We start from the raw sequence: 16,725 nt of genomic DNA, 5'->3' as shown, positions 1-16,725 counted from the left end.
AGGTTAAAGTAGATTTATTGAAGTCGGTCTGATGTAAAATGCCCTGTTTTAGAGAAATGTACCGTTACTGAGTCAGAACTGTTCACAGTGATGGTGATAGGAACCAGACGTCCAGATGTCTTTAAATGCAACATCACAGAAAATTAGCCAGTGCACCGAAATGGTTATGAATTTGTTGCCTGATGTCTGAGGCGTTGTTTTACGATAGTCTGAGAGAAAGATTTAGCTTAAAATGTATTCTTAAAGTCTGTTCAGGGCAGAGAGGCACATTCAGGGCATTGCGAGGCAAAACAGTTCCCAAAGCACATACAAAATAATTTTTTTTTTCATATTTTATTCATATTTTTGTACTGTTTTACCCTTATCAACATTACAAATAAAATCTCTGAAGACACATGTAGGTTCACTGGTGGGTTTGGATAGTAAATAAAATGGCTATATTTGCATTGTTGACATTGTGACCTCTGGTTCCTATCACCACCACTGTAAAGAAGCGAGTCAGTAAATGCCTCTATAATGGATCATTTCACATCAAACCACTTTGAATGACTTTGTTTAGATTTAAACGATTGAATTGAGTGGATTTTAAGATACTAAGGTAAAATAGTAAAGACTAAAGTAGACCTACTAAAGGTGGACCTACAATAATACACTAAAGGTACAAGTAGTTTCAAATAATCCATATTGAACAAGACCATCTAGCTTTTACCTTTTTTGGTTAAAATACTAAGGGTAAAACAGTAAATAACAGTAAATCCAGACCAAATGTTGCCCAAATGATTAACACAGAGTTTTATGTTGAGTTTTTGACGTTAGAGTTTCTTGACTTAAACACCATTATTGATATGTGTTATGTTGCTGTTGCTATGTTGTGTGTTAGTGTTTGCGTTTTGATTGGAAGATTTATTTCATTTCTGTAGTCTACATCTCCCCAGAATATGGCGCTGTTGAGTCAGTGAGTGCATTACAACTAATTGGCAGTGAAACAGCTCCTTCCCAAAGATGCAGGAGGAAAGGGGTTGGAAAGAGGTAGGACCAAGTAATGTTCCAAAAGTGCTCTGAAGTGATCTCCTGTTCTCAAATTTATGCTGTTTTGTCGTTCACTGTACTAGTTTGAAGGAGTTTTTGGTTTCTTTGTTGTTGTCACAGGCTGCTCAGAGGAGGGCCTCACAGTTTCTGACTCGAATAACTCCGAGACAGAGATTCAGCAGTTACAGTGAGCCAGAGTCTGAAAACACAGAGGTCACAGTGGAGGTAATACAGCACAAGACTGGCCATCATAGCCAGAGCAAGTACAAAGATGACTCATGGGCTGACAAACTGTATAAAAAAATATATATTGAGTCTAATGAATATAAATATATATATATACATTAGACTCTAAGCGTCCACATTAATATATACTAATAAATTAAATAAACTATTTTTATATACTTTTAGTTTATTGTTATATTTAAGTAGTACAAGAAGGTTACGCACTCACCTTTGCACCTGTGTAAGTGTGATGTGACAATGAATGTAATTTGATTTGGTTTGATATATGGTGCCAATGCAGGCTTCCACCAATGATCCTGATGAGTCTGCACAGAGAAGCAGAGCCGAGAGTCAGCAGACAACCCCAACAAACTCACCTGAAATAGATCAGCCAGACGTAAAAGATATGTCTGAGGTGTCAGAAGAAGATTCTACAGCCACTTCAGGTAAAATCAAGACCCACATGGTCTCAACACTGGAAGCACCTACCAGTAAATATTCGGTGCTGGTCAAGCACGCATTTATAAACATACAAACCCTGTGTTGTTTATGTCTCTTGAAAGCATCTTGTAGATTTTGCTGCATATAAAATAATATGATAATAATAATAATAATAATAATAATGCATCTACAGTAATTTTTATTCAATGAGTAACAAACTATGCTGCACTAAATCTATTTGTGTTCACTTTGTAATGAAACGTAGTCAATGTGCTTTGAGTACAGACCATATCCACGATATGCTCAGAAAAGCGTATTGTGACATAATTATATCACAATAACAATAAAATATCATCATATTGCCCACCCCTCGTGTGTAACAGTGTTAGTTCGCATGTAGCAAAATTTATATTTCGAGTTGAGAGGATCCAGTGACACAAAATATAGCAGGTTTGGAACCAATTTTGTTAAGCACAGCATGCAGTGGAGACAATTTTAGAAAATCTCATTCATTTTTGCCATAGACAAATCCAGCTTAGACCCAGAGTTGCTAATATAGGCTTGAGGCCAACTACAGAGTGACAACATCAGAGCTGGTTTATGAGGAGCCTGACCACTTCCTATTTCCCCTGTTACATCAAAAACATGACTGCAAAACAGCAGAGGGCGCCCGCGAGCAAGTCCTCAATGAATGGGAATAAATGAAGCTAAACGGCTAAAAACAAAAAGTTAAAATAGTTTCTAATCACTTGTCCAGAACTTTCCTTTTATTTTAGTAAGCAGAAGGATGTAGTTCACTAAAAAAACAAAGAAATCTCAGCTGTGTGTTTCCTTTTTTCTATAGCAAACGGGTTTTGGGCAGCAGGACTCTAACATTGCTGCTACTGAGTGCTGATTGGTTGGCGTCATGAACGTACATGAGGCGTCGTTTTACACTCTTATAACTCAGTTCAAAAGCTCCTAAAAATTTAACAGCAGTGTCAGAATGTTTTGTACTGTTCAATGTTCAGGAAATTAATGTATCTTTTTACGTTAAAAATGCATAAACATTTATAAAATGCTCCATCCTAAACCATTCGTTTTGGACTCGCTCGGGAGCGCCCTCTAGCGTGAGAAAAACCCGGACGACATTACAGTGTGGGAATTCTCCTCTCTCTGACCACATGGCTTCAGAACTCTAAAGATGTTATTAACAAACATCAAATAAACAAACATCACTCACCACTGCCCTCTAAAGGTGTAATTACAATACACTGAATGCCCAAATGTGACTTGAAGAGCTGTTTATGCAGTAGTGAAATATATTAGTAGTAATTAACTGTTTTTTGGTAAGTTAAGAGTTGAGTTAGTTGATGAATTAGACCAATCAGAAGTGAACAAATAAACAAACATCACTCACTGCCACCCTCGAAAGTGTTATTAATGTATGTTATTTGTACAGTTCTGGTGTTGCTACTATGATAAGGTCATATAAATTATGTTTTTCTGTATGTCTATTTGTCTTTCTGGAAATTAAATCTTTCTGTCTTGCTATCTGTGTATCTATCTCATCAGTAGAGGATCATCTTGACTTCATTGATCTTCTCAGCGGTCATGGCGAGGTGGAATTAGATGAGAAATTCATCGGACATGCGGTGACAGAAAAATCACACGTTCATGATGAGATTAGGGTACACAATCCAGGACCAGTGACCGCTGTCCTCAGAGAAACACATTTTGAGCTCCAGAACCCTCCAGATGCAGTAGAGCCTGCTGCCTTATCTGGACCTTCTCTTGAACCCAGGCAGGACATTAACAGTAGTCACACCAGCCCCAACACTACAGGACAACCCAGGAGTATCAGCACCTTTCTGGGCCGCATGTTCCAAAAGGACACTCCAAAAAAGCTCATCCAAATGACAGCAGAGTCAGTCACGGGCAAACTGGGCAAGAAAAGAGTTACTGAGCATCAGGAGCTAAAGACGTCCCTGCCTGTGAGCCCCATTAGCAACAAGGACCTGGAAGAGTTTCTGCAGTCTCTGTGAGTGTTTCCTAGTGGGTATACAGGCATATGCCAAGGTTTGAGCACCCTGGTTCAATGACATGTGTGACATTGATTTGAAAATAAGTAAGACATCTTCTACAGAAAAACATGATATAACATGACATTTTACTGCAAATTTTAGTACACAATTTCTGTTTGTTTGCTAAGTTTTACATTTTGGGGAAAAAAATAAAACCTAAAAGTTTTGTACAGATTCTCCAATATGTTGCAATAAACAGTATTTGTGCATTAAAATGTGTAGAGGATATGTTAGCGTATTTTTGTTTAGAAAATCAATTTTGCATACAACTATAGCCAGTACCGTTAGACATCTTGAAAAAAAAACACGCAGATACAACTTGTTAGTGCAAAATTGCTTCATTTGAAGACAATATTTGAAGCTAAGTGAGTCAACTTCAGAATTCATAACAATTCAATTAGATTATGATTGTTTAGGAATTCAGTGAACTATGAAAGCTCGAATTTCACCATAGGCTCCAGAATTGACATGAATGAACGCCCAAATGTGACTGGAAGAGCTGTTTATGCAGTGAAATATATTTGTAGAAATTAAGTAAGTTGCAAATGTGGCAAAAACCTAATAATGTGGAGCTTGTAAAGCAAACACCCATGTGCTGTGACAACACAACCACTAGGCCTGTCACAATCATTATCTAATCACGTAATCACAATTTTAGCTGATCACAGTTATTTGTGTTGCAACAAACATGATATGAGTTAATTGAGTGAATATTATCAGTTGAGGAAAATGCATTTATTGAGACACATTAGGGGACCTATGAAAACAACAAAAGTTCTATTTGAAAAAGTATCCATTTTCTGTTTGTGGCAAAATAAGAAGTAAAAACGTTCAAATGGCTTGAGCATCTCCTACAGCCGTCAAAGTCGTTGCTTAGCAACAGCGTCTCAGCGGAGTGATACAGTGTTTGTGAAGAACCTGTGATGTTATGACGAAATAACAGCACAGTTAGAACGCTTCTCAACCAATCAGCTTGCATAGCTGGAACTAACTGTTGTATGAAATTTATTATAATCTATTATAACGTTCCAAACTCTTTATAATTGAACCAGCACCTTCAGACCAATAGAATTGATGACATATTTCTGTTTCACGCTGATTAGCCTGTTCTTTTTATATCAGGGGGATTGACCAAGTGGAAGATTTACCCTCTGTTGTACAAGATGAACCCCTGACTGAGGCTCAGACTAATGGTGAGTGGTTAGCAGTAATGTAAATGAACCCGTTAGTTTGAAAGGAGCAGTATTTAAAGCACATTAAATTTACAAAGATATATTACTAAACACACTGGCCATTTATTAGGTTCACCTACCTTTTACACTTGATTGTCCAGTGTATCAGGTCTGCTTACCATGTAGGTGCACTTGTAGTTCTACAGACTGTAGTCCATCTGTTTCTCGGTTTTATTTGTTAACCTCCTCCATCACCCCATTTATCAGTGGACCACCACAGAGCAGATATTATTTGGGTGGGGGATCATTCTCAGCACTGCAGTGACACTGTTATGGTAGAGGGATGTTAGAGGGATGTCTATGATAGAGGGTGGGTGTTGCGCTGGTACGAGTGGATCAGACACAGCAGTGTTGCTAGAGTTGAGACCTGATGAAATGGACAATGAATTTAGATACAAGGTAGGTGTATCAAATTGTATATACAGTACTGTGCAAAAGTGAGAGACCACCATTCATTTTCATTTCCATTCCATTTTTTTAGTATTTATGTGTCCACTCGTTTATCATTATTACAGTTTCTGTTCTTTTCAGAAGACAAGCTTTCAGTTTTTCAAAGAAACCTGCCGAGTTATTTTTCCACACCTCCAAAGGTCAGTCTTGAAGTTGTTTACAATTTTTTTTCGATTTTCATAATTGACATAATCCCGAACACAGTGATGTTGAGGTCTGGACTGAGTTACACTGGTTTTGCTTACATCTGTATTTCAGTTCATTTGTAAAGCCTTTAGTTAACACTGGTCAGTTTTAAGCCTGTCCTTTTGCTAAATTCATTTGCATCACAAATCCTTAAGTCATGTTTGAACTAGTAACAGCTTTAACATGACGAAAGCATACTCACGACCATTCTACAAATCTGCTGCCGTGGAAAGCGACGGCAGCTTGCACATTTTGCTTTGCGTGGAAAAATATCCAGTCTAAAAAAAGAGTCTTGCAAGTTTATGTTTTGTTATGTTTACAATTCAATAAAACTACTTACCTTTCAGCAAAAATCAAACCACCTTGAGAGCCACAACATTTTAGGTGAATTTTACCATCTTGGCTGTAAATATGTCTCAGTACGTGCTAAAGTGCACTGAGTCCTAAAGTCTAAAAACATAAAGAAAAATGCAGACTTTTTGTGACTGTGACTTTTTAGTGTTTGACAGTTTCTCGTTGCAGATTAAACATATCAGGAAACCAGCTGGAGTGATTATAAACGCAAATAAGTCTGTCCATCAGTCTCTAAATTATTGATTTAAATCTTTCTCTTCGCGTTTTAATAGCCACTAGCTAGGCAAGATTGTTGTCTGTGTTGCTATGGCGACTGGCAGTCTGTGCGCTGATCTTCAGTGTTTAAGAGCATTTGTTGTTGAAACTGTTGAACGATCAGCAGAGCTTTTTTTTTACTGTAACGGAGGATTATTTTATTGTTACCTACAAATCTGATACTGCTGTGGAGCCACAACAGGGCATTAAAAGAGCCGCATGGAGCTCCGGAGCTGCATGTTGCCAACCCCTGACTTAGCTGTTCCAACAAGAAAGGCCAGCTCATGTTTAGGACTTCTTTGTCCTTTCTGTGTGGTTTTCATTGGTTCCCTGAACACTAGACCTGCTCAGGCAGAAGTGTAAATATGTAATAGAAACTAAGTTCAACGTAATTCTAGTCTGTATGGCGCAACTCATTTTGGTTAAGTAATGTGTAAACCTTGAACTTGGTGCAACCAGCCCCTGGGCTCTGGGCTGGCCAGTCCATTGTTCTCAGAACATCATCAGTTTCTTTGATTTCTTTTTTACTTACAGCTTCACATCCTTTCAGACCCATAGTGCTGAGTTAGTGCAGAAACATCTGTGGATGTTTTCAGATCTGAAGCAGCTTGATTTTCTCCTCTCTCTCAAAGATGAAAGCTTTAAGTGCTGTTTATCTGATGGGGAGAGTTTTGATGGTTGTCCCATTTTCTCTGTATATTTTCGTTTTTTGAAACTCCAGTTTTGTAAAATCCAGTTTTTTTCACCTAGGTTGCTTTAACTTTCTGCTTCTTTGTGCAAGTGGATTGTCTTATATCTAATCACTAACATTAACTGTAATCTATAATGATAAAGGGACGATACGTGGCACAGTGGGTAGCGCTGTCGCCTCACAGCAAGAGTGGCCTGGGTTCGATTCCCGGCCGGGCGACCAGGGTCATTTCTGTGTGCAGTTTGCATGTTCTCCCCGTGTCTGCGTGGGTTTCCTCCGGGTACTCCAGTTTCCTCCCACAGCCCAAAGACATGCAGTCAGGCCAATTGGACATGCTAAAATTGCCTCGAGGTTTGTGTGTGTGTGTGTGTGTGTGTGTGTGTGTGTGTGTGTGTGTGTGTGTGTGTGTGTGTGTGAATGTGAATGTGTATGTCTGTCTGTCTGCCCTGCGATTGGCTGGCGACCTGTCCTGGGTCTATCCTGCCTTCTGCCCAATGACAGCTGGGATAGGCTCCAGCACCCCACCGTGACCCAGAAGGATAAGCGGTTTAGATGATGTATGTATGTATGTATGTATGTATGTATAATGATAAGTAATGATAATTAAAGAGTAATTAAATAAATGGTCTCTGAATTTTGCACAGTACTGTACATGTTGATTCATGATATGAACTATGTATAGTAAATGGAGCGTTTCTCTCTCTCTCTCTGTCTCTCTCTCTCTCGCTGTCTGTCTCTCAGCGTTTAGGACTGTGTTTGAGTGTTTTGATAAGGACAGTCAGGGGTGTATTGATGCAGAAGCGTTGAGATCTACTCTGGAATCCGTAGGAATCTCCATCAGCTCAGAGGAAGTTCAGACCGCTCTGAAGAGGGCCGACTATGATGGTATGTCACACTGTCTTCTAAGTATGAATTTAGAGCAGGGGTGTCAAACTGAACCATTAAAGGGGCCAAATAAAAACATCTCAATAAATCTGTGGGCCAGAGAAAAAATGTTTTTATTTCATTTTTAATAATGTTTATGCTGTAACCCGAACTGGCCATTGTTTATTCAAAATGAATAAATAAAAAATAAAAATAGAACACGAGAGGGAGAGTGTTATCGCGAAATAACATCAAGGCTGTGATTTGGTCGCAGTTATTCACGATATCACACAACCTCGAGTGTTCTATTGCTTTTATACAACAGTTAAATAAATAAAGTAAGAAATTAATAAATTGGGCTGTGAACGTGGCATTTAATATGTTTTATTTTTTTTGTAATGTTTTTGTTTTTGTATAATAATGGAGCAATAATGATGCAAAGCACTCATCAAGTGGTGTCACTGGAGTCAAATGACTGCCACAAAAAAAAACACTGGCTTGCCAGACTCACCTTGACTCTCACATAAAACCAAATGCAGTAAAGGGTAAATCTGAAAGCCAGCTAACCTCAAGCTAAAGATAACTACTTTCACAGTCCTGTTATGTGATGGGAAACAGACACAGGGACTCAACCAACATACTAACAGATCAAGGTTCAGATTTGTAACTGCACTGTGCTTTACTGTACTGCCTGGTGGTAAAATGCCATTAGATCACTGAACAAAGTCCATCTTATCAATTTGGTGTGCTATAGAGGATGGAGTGGTGGGATTTCACGACTTCCTGTCTGTGATGACGGACTGCCAGCAGTTCTCCAAATGTGTGGAAGGTGGGTCATCAGCTCTGCACACAGGCCTTTCATTCACCAACATACCTTAAATGATTCATCAGTATTTAAAAAATATCTCTATAGTGTAAAGATTTTTTTGATTTTTTCTATTTATAAGGTTTAAACTGTTAATAAATCACTATTCCCATGTATAATATTTCTTGTGCAATTTGGGTAAGATATCCTTACAGTGTAATTTTTTTGCTTTTTTGTTTATGATGCTTATATTGTTAGTTTTTGTGAGTAGAGTTTATGAGATGGATAGAGATAATTTTTTTTATCTTAGATTTTTTTTTATCTTTAGTATTATTTACACCGATCAGGCATAACATTACGACCACCTCCTTGTTTCTACGCTCATTGTCCATTTTATCAGCTCCACTTACTATATAGGTGCACTTTGTAGTTCTACAGTTACAGACTGTAGTCCATCTGTTTCTCTGCATACTTTGTTAGCCCCCTTTTACCCTGTTCTTCAGTGGTCAGGACCCCCATGGACCCTCACAGAGCAGGTACTATTTGGGTGGTGGATCATTCTCAGCACTGCAGTAACACTGACGTGGTGGTGGTGTGTTAGTGTGTGTTGTGCTGGTAAGAGTGGATCAGACACAGCAGTGCTGCTGGAGTTTTTAAACACTGTGTCCACTCACTGTCCACTCTATTAAACACGCCTACCTTGTCAGTCCACCTTGTAGATGTAAAGTCAGAGACGATAGCTCATCTGCTGCTGCACAGTTCGTGTTGGTCATCCTCTAGTCCTTCATCAGTGGTCACAGGACGCTGTTGGCTGGCTTTTTGGTTGGTGGTCTATTCTCAGTCCAGCAGTGACACTGAGATGTTTAAAAACTCCAGCAGCGCTGCTGTGTCTGATCCACTCAGACCAGCGCAACACACACTAACACACCACCGCCGCATTAATCATTGATTTAGATGGTCTAACTTTCTCCTCTGTATTTTCTCTGGTTCTCTCTAGCTGAGGGTGCAGACGGAGTGGATTTGTCAGAAAAGGTGTTTTATGTAGCTCTGGCTAAACTGTTGAACGCTGGATCTCTGCCTCGCAGCACTGCAGGAGAGATTGTACAGTAAGCAGTGCTCACTGTTCACTGAAGCTGATTGGCTGTTCTTGTTCACAGTGTCTTCTGCTGCACGCTGAGAACCTTCAGCCTCTTTATGAGTTTTCAGCCTCCTCACTTCACTTCATACTTCAGCTTTCCTTTATTTCATCTTTCTTTTCATCCTCCATTCTCCTTGTTCTTTCTTTTTGTTTTTCAGTCCTCTATTTTTGTATTTAAAACAACTGATTTCAGTTTTTTCATTGTTTATCCTTATTTTCATTATTTGAACTTTAACTCGCCTCAAGTTGTCTAATGCTACAGATGTTCTTTCTTTTAGTCGTTCTTTTTCTTCTTGCCTTCTTTCTTTCTACCTTTTTTCTTCTGTTCTTGCTTTCTTATATCTTTTTTGTTTATTTATTTCTGTTTCTTCCTTAATTCCTCTTTTTCTTCTTTTGTTTTTTCTTTCTTTTTCTTTCTTTCTTTTTCTTTGTCTTTTTTCTTCCCTTTTTCTTCCACCCTTCTATCATTCCTTCCTTTTCTTTTTTATTGTCTATATTTCTTCCTTCTTTTTCTTCTGTCCTTCCATAATTCCTTCCTTTTCTTTCTTCCATCCTTCTTTTCTTTCCTTTTCTTTCTTTTCTTCTTTCTTTCTCTTCCTTCCTTCCTTCCTTCCTTGTCTTTCCTGTTCTTTCTTTCTTTCTTTCTTTCTTTCTTAATTTTCTTCCTTCTTTCCTTACTTCTTTCTTTTTGCTTCCTCCCTTTTATTTTTTCTTTTCTTCCCATTTCATTACATTTGAATTCTACGACTCACTGTTTAGAGATATTATATTATTAATATTATATATCTAATATTTGTAATATTTTCTTGCCTTGCAAGCACTGAATTTCCTTCAGGAAATGCAAATCTAATTCTTATTATTATTTGGTCAAGAAACAGTTTCTCAGTGAAAAACTGAGATACCATATTGCATATAGCATATTGTCTTTTATGTTAGATAGACAGGCAGACAGACAGATAGATAGACAGATACATAGACAGATATATACAGTATATAGATAGAAGCCTTTTTAATTTTTAATTAAATTGCAAGCTCACGTATTAGAAGTTGTAAAAACATGCATAATTTACAAGGCACTTAAAAAAACATTTTACTTGTAGGTTCTACCATACGAAGATTCTTCGTCTGATTCGTCAGACAGCACGTCTGGATGATGATAGCGGCCACATTATTACATATTATTCCAGAGGGGCTCATCTGCTCGGACTCAACTGCAAACAGCTGATGAAGTACATGAAGCCTCTGAGTATGAAACACATCTGATTGATTGATTGTAATCAGTCTACTGTTCAACAATGTATGTAGTCATTTTTGTGGCCCACATAAAATTCTCAGGCTGTAAAAATGCCCCCAAACAAAAAATATACTGTACAGTTTTTTTTATTTACAATACTGCAGTACTGTGTAAATACTTCCATCAGTCATATTTGTCAATTTAGTGTATTTTAAAATATACTTCAGAATCAGAATTTTAATTGAACTGAATAATGAGGTCAGGCATTTACAACTCTACCCCTTACATGTACAGTAGTGTTCAGATATCATCTGAGAAAATTATATTTAAAATTATCTGGGCAGTAAGCATTTATAGAACAGAATAAATAAACAAACATGATCTAATCAATCCTTAATTAAATTAAATCAGGTGCTGCTGATGGACTTTAACAAATCCATGCGATGGTGAGAAGTCAGGAATCAAACCTCTGTTCTTCTAACTGGATTCTTTTAACCAATCACAAAATATGACTGCCCAAGACTTTTGCACAGTGCTGTATATGGCCAAGCTCAAGGGTCGGCAACATGCGGCTATTTTACTGCCCTGTTGTGGCTCCACAGCAGAATCAGATTTGTAGGTAATAATAAAATAATCCTCTTTTACAGTAAAATAAAGCTCTGCTGATCGTTCAACACAGTTTAACAATAAATGATCTTAAATGCTGGAATTAATGTAGAACTGCTAATTCACCCTTTAACCCTGAAGATTGGCGTGCAGACTGCTGGTCGCCATAGCAACAAGAATCTTGCCTAGCTAGCAGCTTACGAAAAGGTAAAGAGAGAGATTTAAGATGAACATCGATAATTTAGAGACCAATAGCCTGAAAAGTCGTTAAGCTGAAGTCAGTTTTTCATTTACCAGCTTCTTGTTCACATTTTCCCGTTCCACCTTAAATGGCGCAGGGGTTACATTCTGGCGCCTCAGGCACCATTTAAGGTGGAACAGGAAAATTCAAACAAGAAGCTGGCGAATTAGAAAGATGAAAGTCAAACATTAAGAGACATTTTACAAGAAACTGTTCTACTCTTGTGCAAAAGTTTCCTGCTGGAGATGCGAGAAAAGTATATATATACTATAGCTGAGCTACTGAGACATATTTACAGCCAAGATGGTAAAATGGACATAAAATGTTGTGGCTCCCAAGGTGGTTTGACTTTTGTTGAAAGAACAAAATGGCTCTTCTTAACATTTGGGTTGCCGACCTCTGTTCTAGGTGTGCACGTCAGATTAACAGTGCTTTTCTTTTTAACAGAAGAGAAGAGCTCTCAAAAGAAGAGTCCTTATCTAAAACACCCAAGTGTGAAAGTTGACTACACTCACATGCACATGTCTCTACACCACGGCGTGCTGACACCAGTGGGCCGAGTGAAGACCACCAAGACATGGAAGACTGTTGAGATCGAAGATAGATTACGAAAGGTAGAAATGCAGTGTTTTGATCCGTCTCTTCTGCCTTCAATATCAGTGCACATTCCTCTACTCACGATATGTAAAATAATGTGCTTCCCTGATGGAATAATATGTGTGTTATTATTCCAGCTGTCGATCAAGCACCCTGGGATGGAAACAAAGGAGATGATCACCCCAGTGCAGATCAAGGTGAATCTGACGCTGAAAGAAAGAGACCACCTCTCCTTTGATCAGATCAAGCAGATTGAGTCCATGGTAAGCTGTTTTTAAAAGAAATAGTTTGACAGAAAACTAAATGTAAAGAACCCTGCACAGCTATTTTTTTTTATTTTTTTTTGTAGATAGTTAACTCTGCTTGGATGGCATGCTATAGTTACATAGACTGATATTTGTATCAAATATGTTAATATAGCACAGAGTTCACATTTTTCCATTGAAAAGACTTTAAATACTGGAAAAAGCAATTTGTGGGGCTCTACTTTTGTACCTCATTTGTTTTAGTTGACAAACATTATCTTACCTTTTTTTCAATCCCTTTTTAACTTGCTCGGCTACCTTGTAAACGTGGGTCACCTTCAATGGGCTTTTAAGTCAAAATAAAGGAAGTTGATGCCATTTTTAGTAGTTTCTTTCTAATAATAATAATAATAGCAATAATACACAAAAATATATTATTTTAATTTTGTTTACTGGTTTTCACAAAGACAAACAACAACAATTTTGATTCCCTCAGACTGCCCAGCCACGCACCCACAGGCTACACACTCCCACCTACAGTTGCATACAAACATTAGCAATTTATTATTCAACATAGATTATTTTTTTTTTTACATTTTAATTTTTACTTTATGGGTACTTAAAACAATTTTACCCTTACTACAAATTTAGTCTATCAGTCAAGACATGTTTGATGTCTGAAGTTTGCTTCTTTAGATTTTCAGTGGCGCTACGAGGCTAATGTAGCTAACAGATAATGGAAGCTTATAGTCTTTAAGTTAGCACTGTGTAAACTGCATGCTTAAATCATCGCATGCTGGCTTCAGACTGTTGTTGTTCAGTAATCTCAAATAGATTTGCTTACGTGACACATTGTTATCTATAAAAATGGACAAAAGTACAGACAGAACTCAGGCTTTATGTTGGATGCTGCTGATTTGCTCTATGCAACATACTTTTGTCCAGTTTTATTGTCAGAAAGCACATGAGCACATCTATCAGCTCTTACTGGACAGCAGTTTTCCTGTTCAAAACCTCCAGTTTAATGGAGGCTGGGATCCTTTTGTCACCCTCTAGTGGACACTTCATGTATGCTGTCTTGATATGTCGCTTTGATAGTCACTGGCCTGCACTGTAACACAGAACTCCAAACTTCAGCCTGTCTCTCTTTGCTCTTTCCAGTCTCAGTCGGGCCTGAATCAGTACCTGAAAACGCTGGCTCTGTATAAACGGCGTGACTTCTGGAACTCCTGGAGATCTTTACAGACCTACTGCCGGATGCATCGCTGCAAACATTTCCCACAAACCTTCAGCACATATTCCTGGTCCTGGAGCACCTGCCGCAACATGATTGAGGTCACTGAGCTGCTGCAGAGCAAAGAGTCTCCTGGCCATGCCTTGGAAAAGCTTCCTCCCATGCAAAAAAGTAACATAATATACACCAACCAGCCACTTGTTTCTACACTCTTTGTCCTTTTTATCAGCTCCACTTACTATATAGGTGCACTTTGTAGTTCTACAGTTACAGACTGTAGTCCATCTGTTTCTCTGCATACTTTGTTAGCCTCCTTTTACACTGTTCTTCAGTGGTCAGGACCCCCGCAGGACCACCACAGAGCAGTTATCATTTGAGTGGTGGATCATTCTCAGCACTGCAGTAACACTGACCACTGTGGTGGTGGTGTGTTAGTGTGTGTTGCGCTGGTACGAGTGGATCAGACACAGCGGCGCTGCTGGAGTTTTAAACACTGTGTCCACTCACTGTCCACTCTATTAGACACTCCTACCTTGTCAGTCCACCTTGTAGATGTAAAGTCATAGACAGTGGCTCATCTGCTGCTGCACAGTTTGTGTTAGTCGTTTAGTCCTTCATCAATGGTCACAGGACGCTGCCCACAGGACGCTGTTGGCTGGATATTGAATTTGCATTTGAGCAACTGTTTTTCCCTGACGCAAAGCACAACATCATAATAAGTTTAGTTTGAGGGACCCCCAGAATTTTGATTTTGCGACATTCAGGGGTCTAAGAGACCCCCTGTATTTCACATTCTTTTTTCAATATGATACCGTAGTGTATTTTTCAATACAGCAAAAATGAGTGGCTGAACATGTGCCTTGTAATAATATGTTAATCTCCATTTTAAGTTATTTTGGACCTTTCAGCATGATAAAAGTAAAAGAAAGCTGTGCTTTTTAGTGTTCTGATCTAAAGCTGTAGCCACAAGATACAGTTGTATGCAAAAGTGTGGGTGCCCCAGTCTAAATACATGTTTTAGTAAAGTTTTAGTAAGTAAAGTTTATTTATATAGCGCTTTTTACAACAGGTGTTGTCACAAAGCAGCTTTACAAGGAAATGAGCATTACAAAAAGAAATCCGGGTCCAAGCCCCCATGAGCAAGCCAGTAGTGACAGTGGCAAGGAAAAACTCCCTAAGAGAAACAGGAAGAAACCTTGAGAGGAACCAAGACTTAGAAGGGGAACCCATCCTCCTCTGGTCGACACCGGATAGTAAACATTGTTAGTATAAAGTATTGTAGTACAAAACAGGGAAAGAGGTGGAGCAAACAATTAATTTGAATAGTTTAGTTGATCTTCTTTGTGAGGATAAAACATCCTCTACAGAGAAATTACTGTTTTTTGCTATTTTACATATTGGTGAACAAATAAAACATAAAATATGGCTTCTACAAAAGTTGTGGCACATTGTATATTGTGTGTTTCTAAAATGCCACATTTAAGTGTGTTTCCTAAAGAGGATGTGTTAACTTACTTTCACTTAGAAAACCAACAGAACATGTAAATGACCTTTTGCATATAACTGTATGTCAGCCCTAAGCTAGCACACTTAACCACAAGCTAACATGCTTGTCACAATACAATAGTACAGTATGATACAATACATTGTTGTTTTACATCCCTAATATAACGAAGATTAATTCAAACAGACGTTAACACAGTAAAACATAAGAATTCCTTGTCAAACAAGTAGTTCATATTTTAAGAGCTGATCTCATTTAATTTACATCTTATTTAATTTAATGCAAGATTAGTTAGATAAACTCTGTTATGGATGGTAACTTCAGATAATACTGGGCTTTGACAAGAAGTACACATTCTATTTTTATTTATTCTAATACTGCTTTTAAGCACATTAACATTTGCTGCCCAATTAAATAATGTTTTACACATTTTCTCAGGTGCCTAAAATGTTTGCAAAATACTGTATGTCTTATGAATATGTTGTAATATATTCATATTTTTGTATATCCTGGCAACATATAACAAAATGCATTATTTACAGAGGCTTCTTCACATCCAAAAGACCAAGAGGCACAGAGAAAGATGCAAACCATGAAGTGGAGCAGAGGATTAACACCCCCTTCACAAAGAGGTAGAAGACCAGGCCTAAGCTCAACACGCAGGAGTCACTGAGCGCAAAACTCTACATACACACACCTACAAGTCTTTCAGCCTCTTAAAATGACTCACCAGTTAAATAAATTGCCAAAAGGTCTTACAGTGTCATATGGTTTGGTTTGTCATAAGTGCTTTGATGGTATTGTAGATGGATTATAGTATGGATAGAGTAGTTGTCCGCACATACTCCGAACATCTAACCCAGTGGTTCTCATTCCTTGTTGGGCAGTACCTCTACCCTGCACATTTTCTCCCAAAACACCTAATTCAACTAATTAAGCCCTTCCTGAGGTCAGCTAATTGTGTAAGAACAGGACACTAAAATACGCAGGGCAGTGGTACTCCAGGACCAGGATCGAGAACCACTGATGTAACCAAATCATATTTGGTCATGAAACATGACACGGACCGTGTAAATTGAGGTAGCTTTGGATGATTTCACAGCAATGCCATTACAGCGTCAACAGTTCTGACACTGGGGACCTTAAAGGGCCCATATCCTATATTTTTATTGTATTTCTGTTTATGACGTTTGTGTGGTTGTACCAAAAACAGTCATAATGCATTTATACATAATCATTATCCAACATCTCTTTACTTTTAAGGCTGCTATAAGATAAATGATCTCTGTTCTGATTGGCTGCCCCTATGTTCAGAAAGCACTCAGAGGTGA

General features: G+C 38.2%; 1 protein-coding gene across 1 annotated transcript; it reads left to right on the top strand.

The window, feature by feature from the left end:
• Positions 1–918: 918 nt before the first annotated feature.
• On the top strand, positions 919–16,725 carry LOC118821730 (EF-hand calcium-binding domain-containing protein 3-like). Its single transcript, XM_036590459.1, has 13 exons — positions 919–1,029; positions 1,150–1,254; positions 1,556–1,700; positions 3,250–3,715; positions 4,881–4,951; positions 7,668–7,811; positions 8,545–8,619; positions 9,593–9,701; positions 10,834–10,979; positions 12,262–12,428; positions 12,549–12,674; positions 13,818–14,061; positions 16,709–16,725. The coding sequence occupies exons 1-13, from the start codon at positions 1,003–1,005 to the stop codon at positions 16,723–16,725; spliced, it is 1,842 nt and encodes a 613-aa protein (XP_036446352.1). The 5' UTR covers positions 919–1,002.

This window comes from Colossoma macropomum, unplaced genomic scaffold (genome assembly GCF_904425465.1).
Source record: "Colossoma macropomum unplaced genomic scaffold, Colossoma_macropomum, whole genome shotgun sequence".
In the NCBI taxonomy this organism is placed as follows: Eukaryota; Metazoa; Chordata; class Actinopteri; order Characiformes; family Serrasalmidae; genus Colossoma; species Colossoma macropomum.
This window is presented reverse-complemented; position numbering and strand designations above follow the sequence as displayed.